This window comes from Schistocerca piceifrons, chromosome 2 (genome assembly GCF_021461385.2).
Source record: "Schistocerca piceifrons isolate TAMUIC-IGC-003096 chromosome 2, iqSchPice1.1, whole genome shotgun sequence".
Lineage (NCBI taxonomy): Eukaryota > Metazoa > Arthropoda > Insecta > Orthoptera > Acrididae > Schistocerca > Schistocerca piceifrons.
In genome coordinates this window covers 730,780,571-730,799,975 of record NC_060139.1, presented here as the reverse complement: position 1 = coordinate 730,799,975, position 19,405 = coordinate 730,780,571, and the positions used below count along the sequence as shown (strand labels likewise).

At 43.2% G+C, this 19,405-nt stretch overlaps 1 protein-coding gene across 1 annotated transcript in view; it reads left to right on the top strand.

Moving 5' to 3' along the window:
• LOC124775803 (uncharacterized sugar kinase YeiI-like) overlaps positions 1–19,405 on the top strand; it is a 281,535-nt gene that overhangs the window by 55,813 nt on the left and 206,317 nt on the right. Inside the window, exon 3 of the mRNA XM_047250634.1 lies at positions 10,774–10,888. Coding sequence (XP_047106590.1) covers positions 10,774–10,888 — 115 coding nt within the window. The remainder of the gene's footprint in view (positions 1–10,773; positions 10,889–19,405) is intronic.

The window sequence follows — 19,405 nt, the reverse complement described above, 5'->3', positions numbered from 1 at the left end:
GTAGTTATCGTAGTATCGCCTTGACAAGCTGTGTCGGAAAGACCTGGAACAGATGGTTAACCGGCGTCTGGTCTGGCTGTTGGAGACCAGACAGCTCCTTAGCCGCTTTCAGTGTGGATTCCAAAAATTTCGGTCCACGGTCGACAACCTGACCCTCCTAGAGGCGGCTATTCAGCAGGCTTTTCTCCGTCAGCATCACTGTATCGGTATCTTCTTTGATATCAGTAAGGCATACGATACTACTTGGAGACACTGTATTCTTGCACAAATGTGTCAATGGGGCTTTCGTGGCCGCCTCCCCATTTTCATTCGGTCTTTCCTGTCTCAGCGGTTTTTTCAGACCCGCGTTGGTAAAACACTGTCTGATCGCTTTGAGCAAGAGAACGGTGTCCCCCAGGGCAGAGTTTTAAGCGTTACCCTCTTTGCCATAGCCATCAACAGTATAACGTCTACAGTGAGGAGTCCAGTACAGTGCTCCTTATTTGTGGACGACTTTGCTGTTTTCTGTTCCTCCTCCAGTGTTGCAACCGTGAGCCATCAGTTGCAGCTAACAGTGCGGTGGTTAGAGGAGTGGGCTGCAAAGACAGGTTTTCGGTTTTCTGCCGAAAAGTGTGTTTGTGTTCATTTTAATCGTTCTCGTCATCTTTTTACCTTGCCTGCCTTGCATATGGGGGATACTGTCCTACATTTTAGAGACACAGTGCGGTTTCTGGGCCCAATTTTTGACTCCAGGTTGTCATGGCAGCCACACCTACGTGACTTGAAAGCCAGAACGCTGAAGGCACTGAACATCCTCAAGTGCCTCAGCCACAGGTCTTGGGGTGCAGACAGGGCGCGTCTCCTACAGTTTTATGGAGCTTTTATGCGTTCACCGCTGGACTATGGGTGCACAGTATATGGGTCAGCGAGGCCATCTTATTTGCGGATCCTTGACGCTGTTCACCATGCTAGGATCCGACTGACCACGGGTGCTTATCGGACCAGTCCCGTACCCAGCCTCTGTGCTGAGTCTGGCGAACCACCACTTACCATCCGGCGGCAGCTCCTGCTGGTGCGCCAGGCTTGTAAGTTTCTTGCAGCTCCCAGATCGCCTGCTCACCATCTTGTTGCCCATCCACCTCTGGACCGCCTTTTTTCCCGCCGTCCCCGGGCTACGTTGCCGTTTGGGATCCGTGTGCAACGTGTACTAGAGTCCCTCGGTGTGGAGTCTGTACAACCCCAAATCCAAGGTTTTAACCGCCTGCCACCCTGGTTACTGAAGAAGCCCAGAGTGATTTTAGATTTATTGCAGTACAAGAGAGATTGCACTCCTGCCACCGTTTTTAATGCAGCATTTTCTGCCATTTCATCGGAGCACCACGACTATGTAGCTGTTTTTATGGATGGGTCGAAACAAGGGGATTCTGTTGGTTGCTCAGTTGTTTTTCCATATCGTGTCCTCAAGATCCGACTGCCTCAGACTTTTACTGTCTTTGATGCAGAATTGTTTGCGATCTTGCGGGCACTGGAGCACATGAGACATTTTTCCTCTCCTAAATTTCTTGTCTGTTCCGATTCACTCAGTGCCCTTCACTCATTGCAACGTTTGTATGCGGCAGACAAAATTGTCCAGACCATCCAGGATGCCCTCCTCCGACTACAGCGACTGGGGAAGGTTGTAGCTTTCTGTTGGGTTCCGGGGCATGTTGGCATTGCTGGGAATGAAAGGGCAGATCTCGCATGCATCGGTGGGAGGATGAGTGGCTGGAAGTGACTGACAATAAGCTCCGTATAGTCAAGCCCACAACGCATGTGTGCTGTACTTCCTTTCAGCCCCATCGACGGGACGAGGTTCTCCTCACTCGGCTTCGAATAGGCCACAGCCCTATGACGCATGGCTTCCTTCTCCGGCGAGAGGACCCTCCAATGTGTGGTGCTAGTGGCGTCCGGGTCACTGTGCGCCACATTTTATTGGATTGCGTTTCATTTTCTGACCAGCGGGTCGCGGCTGACTTGCCAGCGGACCTGCCATTTCTTTAAGGCAACACTCGGACGAATGTGGTTAAAGTTTTAAAGTTCTGTGCCCTGTCAAATGTTTTTACAAAGATTTTAGGGAGAGGATTTTAATTTGATCACTGCATGACAAGCTCGCCCATATTTTATGTAAGTGGCCAGCCAATAACAATTTCCTGTGACATGCTTGTTGCTATGTTTCCCCGTTCCTTAGGTTTTACTTTCTAATGTAGCATTTTCCTTCTTTTCCTGCTTTCTTTGAGTGTGTGCTTTAGTTTTCTTAGGTCTGTCCACATTCGTTCCTTTTAATGTGTGTCAGGGCGCTGATGACCTCGATGTTGAGCGCCCATAAGCCCCAACACACCACCACCACTCTAAGACTCAGGGATGACCATAAACAAAGACAACTCACATTTATGTCAGTTTTTTCAGACATAAACTCAATGTGGAGGGGATTAAGCCCACATCAGACTGCACTCACTCAGCTCGACAGGTGCTGACACCTCACACGTATCGTGACCTTAGAGACTTTAGATGACTCTTGGCAATCCTTAATTTTTATAGATGACATCTTCCACATGCTGCACAGGCTCAACTGCCAATGACCAATGCTTTGTCGGGCCCACACATGCAAGGTAAATGTAAACTATTATGGTTGTCAGAAATGCAAGCAGATTTTTCCCATGCAAAGGAGTGCTTTTCGGATGCAGTTGCTATTGGACACCTGATACCAGACACACAGCTTACAATTATGACAGACGCAAGCAACACAATTGTAGGTGCTCTCCTTCAGCAGGAATTACCTGTGATCACAACATCTGTGATTTTTCTCCAGAAAGCCTACAGCCTCACAGAAAAAAAATGGTTGTCTTTTGTCTGCAAACTAATCGCAGTTTGAGGCTGTTTGCTTTTTTGTGAGGATATTGAGGGCCTTCACTTGATTAATTATCTATACATATCGTAAACTTCTAGGGGATGTCATTTGACATCATCTACAGTCAACCCAAGTCACTTTTGACACCTTGATCTTTTAGCACAGTATTCTACAGATGTCCACCTCCATGGGGCAGATACTATCACAGATTACTTGTCATGAGTCAGCACCATCTCCCTCACTCTCAACTTCAGCGAAGTTGCAGAACAACAGGAACATAATCAGATGATTGGTAAATTGCTCAATGATGCATCAACTAAACTCAGGGTTGAATGCTGACAGATCCCGGGGATAGATGGAACTGTCCTCTGTGATGTGTCACAACAATGTATTTGGCTTATTATACCTTTGTCAATGTGATGCACGATTTTTGACACACATCAAATCTCAGCCATCCAGGCATGTGGCTGACAACTTGTATGATGCTGAGTGTTTTGTTTGGCCAGATGTTGAGCACAGTTGTCCTGAATTGACAAGGGCATGCGTAGATTGTCAATGCAGGAAAGTGGGCCAGCACTCGCAGACTCACCTCTGCAGGTTCAAAAGTCCACATGGGGGGTTCGTACATGTACACCTCACTCTAGTGTAGGCCATACAAACTGTAGCACTGCTTGTGTGCCCTGGTGCCATGCTAAGCGGCACTGGTGCTTTTCCACCCCCTCTCCTCTTTCCTACCATGTAGTGGTTGTAGCATCACATGTGTGACACAGCACTCACTCTCACATCGTCTTCAGCGCACTGAAGTATCCGTTGGGAATCTTATCAGATTGGACACTGTTAATCTGCCTTTCGAGTGTTCAGCATGAGCAGAATAGGTTTGGATTTAGGTGTGCCATTTTTAATGCTCTGCAGGAAGGTTTGTATTTGTTTGTGAAGTGTGATGGGAAAGCACTGTGCTTAATATGCCACTCTACCATAAACATCACTATGAAAATAACAATTCCTTAACACACGAGGGAATTGTTGGAACAGATGTAAGTGAACTGATTACTAAATGAAAATCAGAACTCCCACAATCTGGAAAGGTAAACCTTGAAGAAAAATAAAAATATACCTTTGTGTAATTGTACTCATATCTATAGAAACTTCCAGTATTTCAATGTAGATAGTGTTGATAAACTAAATTATGAGACTGTTCTGATTTTAAAGTTAATTATTGCTGTTGTCCCCCAGACATCTGAGATGAATTGCACATTGGAAAGCACAGTTGGAGCAAGCTACAGTGTTGCACTGAAAACTGCAAAAAGTGGAAGACCTTTTACGGATGGGCAATTTGTAATAGAGTATTTTGTAGTGTGTTTGGAGGTAATATGCCCATCTGTAGTGGCCCAATTTGAGGCTTTATGCATGTCTGAACATGCAATTTCTCAAAAAGAGTGCAAGAAATTCGTTCAGAATTAAAGGAGCAGTTGCAGAATAAATTTTGTAACTTTGTAGAGTACTCAATTGCCCTAGATGAGATCACTGACAATCACAGGATAGCTCAACATGTGATTTTTGTAAGGGGTGCCAAAAAAGATTTCACTGTTACCAAGAAACTGTTGGATGTTATTTCTTTGAAAAGTACCACAGTGTGGAAGATATTTTCTTGCCTGTAAAGGTGGTTGTGAACTATATGCATTCGTTACTCGAGCACCTGTAGAGGACTGCAATTGGTGGGGCCCTTGCAATGTTGTCTGGAGGGGGTAGGTTTTATAGGGTGTATGAACGAAGTGTGCGAAAGTGAGCTTCCCCTAATTTTGACAATACACTGCCTTTTATATCATGAACAGCTATATGCAAAAGTTTTCCACAAATTAGGCCCATCATGGATAACTTCGCAAAAAATGTGAATTTGTAGAAAGCAAGGATGGTATCGTCGAGAATTCAAAGGATTTATGGAGCATCTTGAATCAATCCGCAAAGACATTCCTTTTTGTTGTGCTGCATGATGGTTCAGTTGCTCAAAAGTACTCTAAATCGTTTTTGATCTGAGACAAGAAAGCACCTGTAGAGGACTGCAATTGGTGGGGCCCTTGCAATGTTGTCTGGAGGGGGTAGGTTTTATAGGGTGTATGAACGAAGTGTGCGAAAGTGAGCTTCCCCTAATTTTGACAATACACTGCCTTTTATATCATGAACAGCTATATGCAAAAGTTTTCCACAAATTAGGCCCATCATGGATAACTTCGCAAAAAATGTGAATTTGTAGAAAGCAAGGATGGTATCGTCGAGAATTCAAAGGATTTATGGAGCATCTTGAATCAATCCGCAAAGACATTCCTTTTTGTTGTGCTGCATGATGGTTCAGTTGCTCAAAAGTACTCTAAATCGTTTTTGATCTGAGACAAGAAATAGCCCTGTGCACTGATGTGAAGTGTTCTCCACAGTCAGACTTGCATGATGAGCAATGTATTGCTGACTTCACTTTCATGAGAGACATCATGGTGTATTTACATGATTTACATATCTCATTGCAAGATAAAAATAAATTAGTTGGTACTATGTGTGACCTTATTGAAAGTTTCAAATTGAGCTTTTGCTTTTTAAAAGTCAGCTTCAAGGAGGAAATTTGGACAGTTTTCCCCTCCGCGAAATCCTCGAATTTAGGTACTTCTAAACACTTCAGTGAGTAAGCAAAGGCCCTATGGTCATTGCATAAAGAACTTGAAGGTAGGTTTGAAGAAATAAAACCTGCTCTCAAAAGTTTTTATGATGCTTTTTCTGGTGCACCCAGGATTTGCCCCCATCGTATCTCCGGCAAGTTTAGCTGATAAAACTACAATGTGACTCAATTTTAACAGACCACTATTACCATCACAGTGGTTTCACTTTTAATAACTAATGTCTTGACCACACTTTTATTTTTCAACAGCTTTACGCATTTCAACTTTCCATCATTTTCAAAGGCTATAAAATAAAACACAAAACTGATATCAGAAGATAAGAAAATATGATGCATTTCACCATTGATAAGACATATTACAATGACTAGAACATGACTTTCTAGCTTACCAATATTGTGTCTGTCATACAGAATCATTAGAATTGTTGGATCATGTCAACATTCCTGATCACGAGACAGGTGCTAACTGCTACCAAAGGAAAATTTTGCAAGCCAAGTGGACTAAACTGCTAGGAGGCGGGGCTGGGTACATGGTACACACTGCAATTTGTTTCTGTTTACAGCTACAATTTTCAATGTTGCAACGTATGCCAAAGGTAGATAAAGAATGTTGTAAATTAATGCAAAATGAGGAGTGCAATAAAACTATTCTTTCTGTCTATATACAAAATTGGCATTATTAATATTAATATTATTATTATTATTATTATTATTATTATTATTATTATTATTATTATTAATTTCAATACTGGTACTCTAATGCTTTCTTGGATGACAAGAGGCAGTGTGGTGTTGGGATGCAAGACTCACGCCTCTCTTCCAGTTGACTTACACATTGTGCATACAGCTGATCCTCTACGCTACATCGCTCTCTTCATTTAATTCTTCTCTGAAGACTGTATCAGGTTAAGGGGAATATTATTAACCAGCTCTATATTCTTGCAATAAATTATGTACTCATTGGATTTTGTCAGTTAAACAACAATATATTTTCGACTCTCATCCCAAAGTAATAATTATTATGCACAAACTTCAGCAAGCCAACTGGTTCCAAGATAAATGTTAGAATCTACTACTATTCATTCATACAGTTACATATGTTCTGCCACATGCAGAGCAAAGACATAAAGTAAGAATTTCGATATAACACACTCTTCATCTGTCTCTTTAATGATCCTCATGACACCACACACCATGGAACTTATCCAGATTCTCTTTGACATTTTGACATAACTTATAGGGCGCTGCTTGTAACCACTTGTCAGGGCCGCTCGTCAGACACAGCTCCTGGCTCCTCGTGGCAGCTGTCCTTCCTGCACACGCACAGACGTGTGGTGCAGTAAAAAGGCTCTCTCTCCCTTGCCATTAAGATATCAGGTATTTGAGATGGTGGAGAGCCGAGTGTTTCTAGAATTTACCCTGAAATTCTCGAGGCACTACAGTACGCCACATGATGCGCACTGATTTGCCCAGCCACATTCACCAAACATGACTCTTGCCTCACCAAGCACTGCCACAACACATTCCTGTCCTACCAGTGCACAAAAGAGCTGTGTCCGCCTCCCTCACCTTCCCCCACCTCAACAGCACTACAGTGGAGCACAAGTGCTTTTGCCGATGCCGGCCAGTTCTTGCGAAGCACCTGATTTGGCATGACCTACTCTAGTGAGACCCTTACTAGAATCAAAATCATATAAGTGCATACTTTGATGATTGACCATGTAACCCACTGATTGGAGGCTGTGCTGCTTTCTGATGTTACAGCAGAATCTACATTCAGCGCTTTCATGATGAACTGGATCACCCAGTTTGGCTGCCCTGACACCATTACGGCATATTAGGGACATCAATTTGATTCTTCTAGTCTTAACACATTACACAACATAAGCAGAATTGCTCACCATCAGTCCACAGCTTATCACGCTCCATCTCCCCCCCCCCCCCCCCAACCCAAAGCAATGACCTGTTGGAATGTTGGCATCAAGCAATGGAAACTGAACTCATGTGCCATGGGGGTGAATGGAGGAAGACTGTCCCGTTGGTGCTCCTTGGAGTCCACACCGTATACAGTGATGCTTTTAAAAGCATCACTAGCAGAGATTCTATATATGGAGACAGTTACGCTGCCAGTGGCATTTGTGCTGCCTACATCCATACCCAGCTCATCAGACTCACCAGATATGGTACAAAGAGCATAATATTAGAGGTGATACTGTAATGACAGCACTGCAGCCACCTTATCATGGACCATTTCAAGTGCTGCAACTGCACAGCCACATGTTTGATATAAACTTAATGAAAAGATGATAACAATGTCTATCAACAGACAAAAGGTCACAAGAACCCTTGACTCCTTGGATGACACAAGTAATCTGCAGCAAGATGTCTCAGGTGACATGCCTGCCACTAACGCTCTGATGGCACAACCAGGAGATACCACCACAGATGTTTGAGATTTTCAGCCAGAAGAAGTAGAAGTAAAACTGATTGGTGATCACCTCTCTATAGAAGCCACACAATGGCACCAGTTCTGCATCTACAACTATTGCTACAAGACTGATCCCCACTTTCCATTTGCCAACACAGTGGATTTTATGGCAGTGGCATCTCTCATAGACAGACCAGCTAACAGCCTTCCTGCCAACTATTGCCACAACTGGCAACACAAATGTGACCCCAACAACACAGCAGCCTTTGCAGTGACCAACAAGTCAGTGACTCTGGCAGATGAGGAACTGCCATTAGCCCACCACAACATTGCACTACATCTGCCCGTTATGCCTTCCACTGCAGCTCACTTCCTCTCACCTTAGCACTGTCTCCAATCAACAATCGCCAACAAGATTCATCAGCACACTCTTACCGACTCCATCTGCAGCACTCTGGACCATGAATGTGCCAGCCATGGTGAAGCTGGTCATGTGATCTCTCACAGCAGCCCATTGGGAAGCAATCTGATCATGTTTCATGATAGTGCCAGTCATGCAAACTTGCACAGGACCTGCAGCTAGAAGTGCCACCCATTGGTTGTCGACAAAGCCTCCTCCCCACTTCAGCGTTCTGCAGTCTGGGAGGAAGGCGGGCAGCACCCCAAACAGTATTACTGACCGTTGATGGCAGTGCAGAATGAAGTGTCTGCACCCAAACTGGATAGTTCAGACAGAGTGACTGTGATTGTAAAATGTTTGTGTATTGTGCTCTGAAGAATAAATTTACTTGTTGAGATGTGACCAATGATTTGCACTCATATGACTAGTGCCTGATCTAGATACACCTAACAGAAGCAGCAGTATCCATAAGGAAGCTAACAAAATAAATGCTAAGTAAGACTATCTGGACACACTATAGGCCGCGAGGTTCTCTCAAGCTGGTTAGCATTTGAACCCTCAAAGCCATATGCCTGTTCCTGATTTAAAATTCCACTCCTCACCCCATTGATGGAGGGAGGGGGAGGGGGGGGGGGAGGTGGTCTTCATAGGTGGAGTGAAGACTTAAGAATGGATGTATCAGTGGATTGTTAGATTGTGTTCATAATTTTAATCCACTCATTCCTGGGAGCTCACTCAATGTTAATCAGTGGGCTGTAGAGTGTCCAGATAGTCTTACTGAGTATTTATTTTGTTGGCTTCCTTACAGATGATGCTGCTGCTTCAGTTAGGTGTATCCAGATCAGGTATTAGCCACCTAACTGCAAATCATTGGTCACTTTCTACTGAGCAGTGCCGGTGAGTGCTCAAGTGCCTACTGATACAATGGTGGCTGAGACTCACCCAATAGCAATGTTGAATGCGCATGGTCTTCCATCTTCTTCAGAAACTATAGTTGTAGTTTTTTTATGAAGTTCCCATCTGATTTGCATAAGGTGCATGTGATAAGAGAGCACCAAGCAAATTCTGTGGATTAAACTTCCCATGAAAGAGTAATGGATGAGAAAACTCTGTGAAGGAGGGTGGGGGCCCCAGGTTTAGAAAACATATAGTCATCATTGATTAATACAACCACACTGATGATGTCATTTTTGTGGAAGATGTAGCCTCTCTTCACAGGAATTTCTGTGTCGAAAACCCCAATTCTCTCAGATAAAATGTGAACACATTTAGCTCCCACTGGAGTAAGGTAGCCATCTAACACAGGAGTTTGATCCAACCTCTTCCTGATTTTACCACATGAGTGAGTTGGCTCTAATATTTTGAGGGATTGTTCCTGTAGCTAGACATTTCCTTATGAGTTCTACACCAATTTTATCTGTTAGTGTTCTGTTACTACTCTGACTAGACCAGATAATGAGGGGATAAGGATATCCAAAGGTCATACCAGGCCCATGCCCAGCCTGCGTTGAGGATGGGGAGTTGCACTTACCATCCAGCAGTAATTTATCAAGGTGGATCAGGTTTACAAGATCCTCACTGTTTCAAATTCACTAGCACATCATACTGCTACTAACTTCACTACAGAACAAATTTCCTCAAGAGCAAGAAGGCCATTTGACTTCGAAACATGAGCTACAGTCACTTGGTATGAAGCAGGTTCAGTCACAACTCCAGGGCTGGAACTGACTGCCATACTGCTTATTGAATTTAATAAGCATTTTATGACATTTTAAATGAGCACAACTACTACATAGCTGTATTCACAGATGGATCTAAACAGCAGGATTCCCTTCATTGCTCTGTTATTTCCCCCATGTTCACAAGATCCATCTACCTAAAGAGTTCACTGTGTTCAGTGCAAAATTATATGCCACCTTGAGTGCATTGGAACAGATTAGATGTGTTGAGACTACACAGAATAGAAGAGGTCTTATGATGAATGGCTTCTTGCTCCAGTGTGTTGCTTGTGGCATACATATCACATTACACCACATTTTGGAGGATTGTTTTATGTTCAGACATGAGGTCAGCGGCTAATTCATCTGCAGATTTTGCCCTTTCCTTTAGAAGGCAAAGAGTTGAAGTTGGAATATATGATTTTGTTACATAAGTCTTCAAGACTTTAATATTTGCACCAAAGATGAAATTGATTTGCTGTAATAAATGATTTCAAACCTCTTGTGACCAAGGTTGCCATTTTTCTTGGTTGCAATATTAATGTTGCTGTTGTTAAACACATTGTTACCAGTGGAATCCGACCTCACGATTTACAATTTAATTTTCTTAGCTAACTCATTTTTTTAATACTCTTAAAACAACTTGACATCTATATATTATTCTCAACAAATATGTTACATTGTGTTTATTTTCAGATACTGAAGAGTGAACAGAAACTCAGAGAGAGTTGCATGATATTAATGGATGGTAACATTCCTCAGGAGACAGTTGATCTAATATTGAAGCTTGCTGAGGACGGTGACATACCAGGTACAGTTTTTTTATTACTTACAAATATTTTATTTGTGCTATAATATATAGAACAAATAACTTGCCACCCTCTTAATGACATAACAGTTTGAATTACAAATTACAGGTTTTTTTCTTAGGAAGTTTTAGTACCATGCAACTAACACATTATACAACAAACAGAGAATAGCGAGAAAAGTCTGAAACTCAAAATTAGAAGGCACTAAGAGTTTCCAACAAATGCATGAATTAGAATCCTGTGTGTGTTGGCTTGGATTCAAGGCATCAAAAAATAAACCCTATGAGCCTAAAAATAATTTGATTATGAAATAGAAACAACACCGCCAACAAAATAATGGCAGACTTACCAAAAGTGCACAATCAAAATCTACTTGCTGACGTGTTCTTTACAAGGTTGTCTAGACATCGCTGCCAACACCTATCCTGATATTGGATGGTGGTGCTCTTGAGGTCATTCAGTGCATAAGAAGGTTTGTGCAACAACATACAGCAAGTTTCAACTAATCACAAGCATGTTCAATGGTGTTCATATCGGGCCATTCCATTCAGTTGATTCTTGCCTCCTGGAGGAAGGCATTTATGAGATGGATTTAGATTAGACATCTGGCCTTAACTCTTTGAAAGATGAACTCTTGGCCAAAATGGTGATGTAGTGCTGGACATAGGTTGGATGATCTGTCCTTATAGTGCACAGTCCTCAAATTACCCTTAATAACAATGAGGGGCTTTCGACGTCCTTACATGACCCTGGCCAAAACCATGACTGACCTGTCTCCCTGCTGAACCTATGGTGCTACATACCTGACACATGGATTAGTAAAGGTCCACCTCCACACTCTTCTACAGCGGTCACACACATCCTAGATTCATCAACGAAGAGAACCTGACACCAGTGATCCATGTCTTCCCTTGCACACTTTCGTAGTAAACCACAGAGTTGAAGGGTTTTTGTTTTATTATAATAAAATCCAGATGCCAAATTGATTGTCTGGGGATTGTTGCATACTGTCTGAGTCAACACAGCAGTCCAAAAAGGTATACTTAAAAAAAAAGGCAAATTAGTTACAAACCATGGCATGCACACACTTTATTCAACATGTAAAGGTCACTATAGATATTTGGATTTAGATTATGACATGTTTGATATACCTGCCATCATTGGCAATAATGGGGTGCAGATGAGTTGGGTTGGGTTGTTTGGGGGAAGGACACCAGACAGCGAGGTCATCGGTCTCATCGGATTAGAGGAGGACGGGGAAGGAAGTTGGCTGTGCCCTTTCAAAGGAACTATCCCGGCATTTACCTGGAGCGATTTAGGGAAATCACGGAAAACCTAAATCAGGATGGCTGGACGCGGGATTGAACTGTCGTCCTCCCGAATGCGAGTCCAGTGTCTAACCACTGCGCCACCTCAGTGCAGATGAATAGCGAAATTCTGCATGACCCGCTGAAGTGGTGGAACATTGATCCTGTCGATGACCTCCTGAATGGCTGTTTTCAGCTCAGCAATGATTTTTGGGTTATCACTGTACGCCTTGTCTTTGTACAGCCCCACAAAAAGGAGTTGCATGTGTTCAGATCTGGAGAATATGGGGGCCAACTGAGGCCATGCTGGTGGCCTCTGAGTACCCCAGACCTAGGATACGGTCCCAAAAGTGTTCCTCCAGGACATCAAAAACTCTCATGTTTTGGGTCAAGCTCCATCTTGCATGAAACATGTCTTGTCAAAAACAGGTTCACTTTCGATGACGGGGATGAAATCATTTTCCAAAACCTTCACATACTGCTCAGAAGTCACCATGCCGTCAAGGAATATCGCACTGATTACCGTGACTGGATATTGCACACCACATAGTCACTCACCGAGAATGAAGAGATCGCAAAATCACCAATTTTGCTTATTGACAAACCCATCCAAATGAAAATGGGGTTCGTCGCTAAACCAAATAACAATGTACATATTGATTCCCATTGTGCCCCATGACCACCCATGCAGTTTGAACATCTTAATGCAAACCAGACAGAAGTTAAAACGATTTTATTTCAAATACACTCCTGGAAATGGAAAAAAGAACACATTGACATCGGTGTGTCAGACCCACCATACTTGCTCCGGACACTGCGAGAGGGCTGTACAAGCAATGATCACACGCACGGCACAGCGGACACACCAGGAACCGCGGTGTTGGCCGTCGAATGGCGCTAGCTGCGCAGCATTTGTGCACCGCCGCCGTCAGTGTCAGCCAGTTTGCCGTGGCATACGGAGCTCCATCGCAGTCTTTAACACTGGTAGCATGCCGCGACAGCGTGGACGTGAACCGTATGTGCAGTTGACGGACTTTGAGCGAGGGCGTATAGTGGGCATGCGGGAGGCCGGGTGGACGTACCGCCGAATTGCTCAACACGTGGGGCGTGAGGTCTCCACAGTACATCGACGTTGTCGCCAGTGGTCGGCGGAAGGTGCACGTGCCCGTCGACCTGGGACCGGACCGCAGCGACGCACGGATGCACGCCAAGACCGTAGGATCCTACGCAGTGCCGTAGGGGACCGCACCGCCACTTCCCAGCAAATTAGGGACACTGTTGCTCCTGGGCTATCGGCGAGGACCATTCGCAACCGTCTCCATGAAGCTGGGCTATGGTCCCGCACACCGTTAGGCCGTCTTCCGCTCACGCCCCAACATCGTGCAGCCCGCCTCCAGTGGTGTCGCGACAGGCGTGAATGGAGGGACGAATGGAGACGTGTCGTCTTCAGCGATGAGAGTCGCTTCTGCCTTGGTGCCAATGATGGTCGTATGCGTGTTTGGCGCCGTGCAGGTGAGCGCCACAATCAGGACTGCATACGACCGAGGCACACAGGGCCAACACCTGGCATCATGGTGTGGGGAGCGATCTCCTACACTGGCCGTACACCACTGGTGATCGTCGAGGGGACACTGAATAGTGCACGGTACATCCAAACCATCATCGAACCCATCGTTCTACCATTCCTAGACCGGCAAGGGAACTTGCTGTTCCAACAGGACAATGCACGTCCGCATGTATCCCGTGCCGCCAAACGTGCTCTAGAAGGTGTAAGTCAACTACCTTGGCCAGCAAGATCTCCGGATCTGTCCCCCATTGAGCATGTTTGGGACTGGATGAAGCGTCGTCTCACGCGGTCTGCACGTCCAGCACGAACGCTGGTCCAACTGAGGCGCCAGGTGGAAATGGCATGGCAAGCCGTTCCACAGGACTACATCCAGCATCTCTACGATCGTCTCCATGGGAGAATAGCAGCCTGCATTGCTGCGAAAGGTGGATATATACTGTACTAGTGCCGACATTGTGCATGCTCTGTTGCCTGTGTCTATGTGCCTGTGGTTCTGTCAGTGTGATCATGTGATGTATCTGACCCCAGGAATGTGTCAATAAAGTTTCACCTTCCTGGGACAATGAATTCACGGTGTTCTTATTTCAATTTCCAGGAGTGTAGTTCAATATTGTCACCCTGTATGAGGCACTTGTCATCAGCTGGTGTTAATGTACATACATGGCCACTGTGAGGAAGATGTTCTCTGTTTTCTCTCTCATGATAATGGCTGAATGTTCAAATGGCATTACTGTGGTGTGCGCCAATTCAGCACGCAACTTCTGGCAACACTTGTTGTTCTAAAATGGAAACGTCCACAAGCTTGAAATAACTTCTAAGGTATGTTAACGGACTGCCAGTGTACACAAGCTGCATTGTCCATTTCTTGGTTGAACACATGGCATGTTCTATTGAACTGCACAGAGAATGCAGGTTTACTTTAGTTTATTTGCATGTTCTATTCTCGACAGTTCGCCACAATGTGGAACATGTTAGTAGATTCGCAGATTAACACATGTTCCTCTGAGGAAACATTTCTGCTTGACTTTCATTTACATAACTAGACTGTTTGTTTAAGCTTAATCTATAACTAAATTTTATAAATGCAACCCAACCACATACATACCATCAGTTCAGAAATTCATGTATGGAGCAGGAGTAGTTTTAAAGCATAAAAATTTTAAATTTCTCTGTAAAATCTTCATTATCTGCCAGTATTTTTAAATCATATTGAAGGTGGTCAAATACTTCAAATGGTTCTGAGCACTATGGGACTTAACTTCTGAGGTCATCAGCCCCCTAGAACTTAGAACTACTTAAACCTAACTAACCTAAGGACATCACACACATCCATGCCTGACGCAGGATTCGAACCTGCGACCGTAGCAGTCCCGCGGTTCCGGACTGAAGCGCCTAGAACTGCACGGCCACCACAGCCGGTCTCGAATACTCTTATGGTTACATACTTCATTATTTCTGTGCAAAAGTAAGCTTAAATGGCGAATAGTGGATGGTATTTTTGTTCCTGTTATTGCTAGTGTGCTGCTATTGCTGTTCAAGTAGTGCCTGACTGTTCACAACAAACTTAATATGAGAGTAAATGTATTGTGAGGCTGTTGTTAGCATGCTAAATTTTTAAAAATTTGCCTTCATGGAGTTAAAGGTTGGACACCAAATATTATCATTACAGCACGTTACAGTGTAATTAATTCTTTATCTTGGTACATAGAATTTCCCCTATATTTATTTTCTACATGCTGTAAAAGAATGGAAGTACTCAAAGTAAGCTAATTTTCTAATGATTTCATTGCCAGTCAACAATTACACATAAAGTAAATGCTGCTGAACTCAAGTGTTTGAGGACAACCATAAAATGTGATTTCCAGTTCAAGTTTTGATAGCAAAGAGCAGAGTGCTCCATCTTGCTGGAAAATTATCCATGGTTGATATTGTTCTAACTTTGGGGCTATGAACTGTTTGCAAAACGTCTAAGTAAATGTTAGTGGTAATGGATTTTTCATGAAGAAAAATGGTCCAAAAACCTTGCTATGCAGGAGGCTGCACCAAAAATTTACTTTTTCGCTGTCTCGCTGTAAATGTACAGTAGCATGTGGACACTCTGAACCCCATTTACAGACATTATGCCTATTTACCATTCCACTGACATGAAAGGTGAATTCATCGGTAAAGCATATGCGATTTAGATTATCGTTGTACCATCAATCCTGTTGAGAATCTCAGTTGCAAATTCAGCATGTGTCAGCAAATCGTTTGGTTGAAAGGCCTGCACAACTTTCACTTTGTAAGCATGCAACCTAAGCCTTTCATGATGAATCTTCACCACACTTGCTTGCGGTATTTGAAGTTCACGTGATGCTTGACGAGTTGATTTAGACGGACCCTGTTGAAACAATTGCTGAACATGATCAACAGTCGCACCACTCACACGAGGCCTGCCACTTCGAGGACAATCTTCAGCGCTGCCTATTTTGTTAAACTTTGCACACCAGCGCTTTATTGATTTAACGTCAGGAGGGCTGCATCCATAAGAAGCCCAAAATTCACACTGAACACTGATTGGTGATTTTGTCTTGTGAACCCAAAGCACACATTGTGCTTTCTCCTACTTCGACGCCATTTTTCCAGCAACTAACGTGACCTAACAGACCACGTCGGTGTTGTGGAGCACTAGCACCATCTATTGGTCACAATAACTAGCAACACTAACCTGTGTAATGACACCAAATATAGCTTATTATGTCAAACGGCTATTCTGTTATACAGTTTTATAATCTGGGAAAGACTTCGTGCTCATTCTGTATATGGTTGAGTGCAAGAGCGACATTAAAACATGCTTTTAATATTTTGATTGAAATTAGAATTTTTGCTTTTAAGAAAGTTAATTACTTCCTGATTTCACTTAAGTTGGAGTGAGCTCAAAATCACTAAACGCTTTTGGTGCTGACTGTTGCATAAACAAAAGTGCTTTTTCTTTTGAACTGGCTGCACTAAGTTTATCAGTTACTTTCAGAAAGTGGTTGTTAAGCAGATGGATTGTATATTTGATGCCAAGAGCCATTTGGTCATATCTTTGTTAGATTATTCTGTTCCCTGGTGAAATTCCTCAGTTCCTTCTAATCATAGTCTATAACATTTTTTGAACAGTTTGTTATAATTGTGGTATAACTGATTTAAAGGCCTACTTTCAGGCTTTGCTCTGTCACATTATTTCACTTGTAGTTGACTGTATGTTCACTGGAGACTAACAGTACAGTGTCATTTGCAAGCCAAAAGTTTATCAGATGTTCCATTCAACAGTGTTACTTCTTTGTTTTCCCAGTTTAAGGAGCAGAAACCTTTGTAGAACTGCTGAGAATAATGTTGGAGAGGTGGTATATCCTTGCCTGACTTCTTTTCTAAATTCTTTATTTCTCCCTGTCTTCATGATGTTTGATGCAAGCTGTAGCATTTAATACACTGAAGTGCCACAGAAACTGGTAGGCATGCATATTCAAATACAAAGATGTAAACAGGCAGAATATGGCACTGAGTCGGCAACACCTATATAACACAACAGTGTCTAGTGCAGTTGTCAGATTGGTTATTGCTGCTACAATAGCAGGTTATCAAGATTTAAATGAGTCTGAATGTGGTGCTATAGTTGGCGCACGAGCAATGGGACACAGCATCTCCGAGGTAGTGATGAAGTGGGGATTTTCCAGTGTGACCATTCCAGGAGTATACTGTGAATATCAGGAATCCAGTAAAACATCAAATCTCCGACTTCGCTGTAGCCGGAGAAAGACCCTGCAAGAACAGGACCAATGACAACTGCAGAGAATTTCAACATGACTGAAGTGCAACCCTTCCACAAATTGCTGCAGATTTCAATGCTGAGCCATCAAAAAGTACTAGTGTGCAAATCATTCAATGAAACATAATCAATATGGGCTTTTGGAGCCAAAGTCCTGCTAGTGTACCCTTGATGACTGCATGACACAGCTTTATGCCTTGTCTGGAATCCATCAACACTGAGATTGGACTGTTGATGACTGGAAACATGCTGCCCATTCAGGCGGGTCTCATTTCAGATTGTATCAAGCAGATGGATATGTACAGCTATGGAGACAACCTCATGAATCCATTGACCCTGCATGTCAGCAGGGGGCTGTTATAAGCTAGTGGAGGCTATGGAATGGTGTGGGGTGTGTTCAGTTGGAGTGATACGGGACTCATGATACATATAGATAAGACTTTGACAGGTGACATGTACATGAGCATCCTGTCTGATCACCTACATCCATTCGTGTCCATTGTGCATTCTGATGGATGTGGAAAATTCCAGGAGGACAATGCGACACCCCATACGTCCAGAATTGCTACAGAGTGGCTCCAGGAACACCCTTGTGAATTTAAACACTTCTGCTGGTCACCAAACTCCCCAGACATGAACATTATTGAGCATATCTGGGATGCCTTACAACATGCTGTTCAGAAGAAATCTCCACCCCCTCATACTCTTACAGATTTATGGACAGCCCTGCAGGATTAATGGTGTCAGTTCTCTCCAGAATTACTTCAGACATTAGTCAAGTCCATGCTTGCGGCACTTCTGTATGTTCCTGGGGGTCCTACATGATATTAGGCAGATGTAGCAGTTTCTTTGGCTCTTCAATGTATGTTTCCTTCAGTATAATAACATACTGATTTTTTGCCTTGTTTCCCAGGGGGTTTTGGTAAAGATATTGTCAGAATTGATTGAAAAAATTTCTCTAAATCTAAGAAACTTGGTCCACATTATACCACCTGATAGCTGCTGTTCTAATCTGTAATTTCATTTGTTAATCACAAGTAGTGAGTTACATTTATTTGCCTGTTTAAAATGTATTTTTTAAGCAGTTGTCGATTAAGTTTGTGGACAACTTGCGAACTGTGGAGTGGAGAGTGATGGACTTCTTTTTGTCTTGTATGTCTCTCTTCTTGTGAAGAACAATTATAATTTTATATAACATGCTTCTTGGACGTAGGGATGACACTGTAGTGTATACAAAAGTCATTGTGCGGATGTAGGGGCATGCAGGATGATTTGGACAGAATTTCTATTTTCTGTGATGAATGGCTGCTTGCTCTAAATGTGGAAAAATGTAAGTTAATGCAGCTGAGCAGGAAAAGCGGTCCAGTAATGTTCAAGTATATTATCGGTGTGCTTCTTGTCACAGTTAAGTTGATAATAAAGCAATGGTTTAAAGATGACGACGACAATGACGACGATATTCACAAACACAGGTGAGCTTTATGTGACACCTGGAAGAGCAAGGCATCCTATCCTGGGGGAAGTTAATAAAGAGGTTCCATTGCTCATGTAGTGTAACAAGAATTGTTCATCCTATAATCAACAGTATGGCAAGTTCTGCAGTCTGTATTACACTGGTACCTGTGCAGCATCCACATGGTGCAGCAACTGAAACCTCATGATCTGCGGCAATGTTCTGAATTCTCTCTTCAGATCTGACAGAGATCGAAGTTGGCTGGGCAGTATTCTGTAGAGTGATGAGGCATATTTTACACAAAAGGGTGCAGTGAGGACACAGAACTGCTGAATTTGGGGTACTGTTAAATTTTCTGTTGTGCACAAGTGCCACTGCACTCATCATGTGTGACTGTGC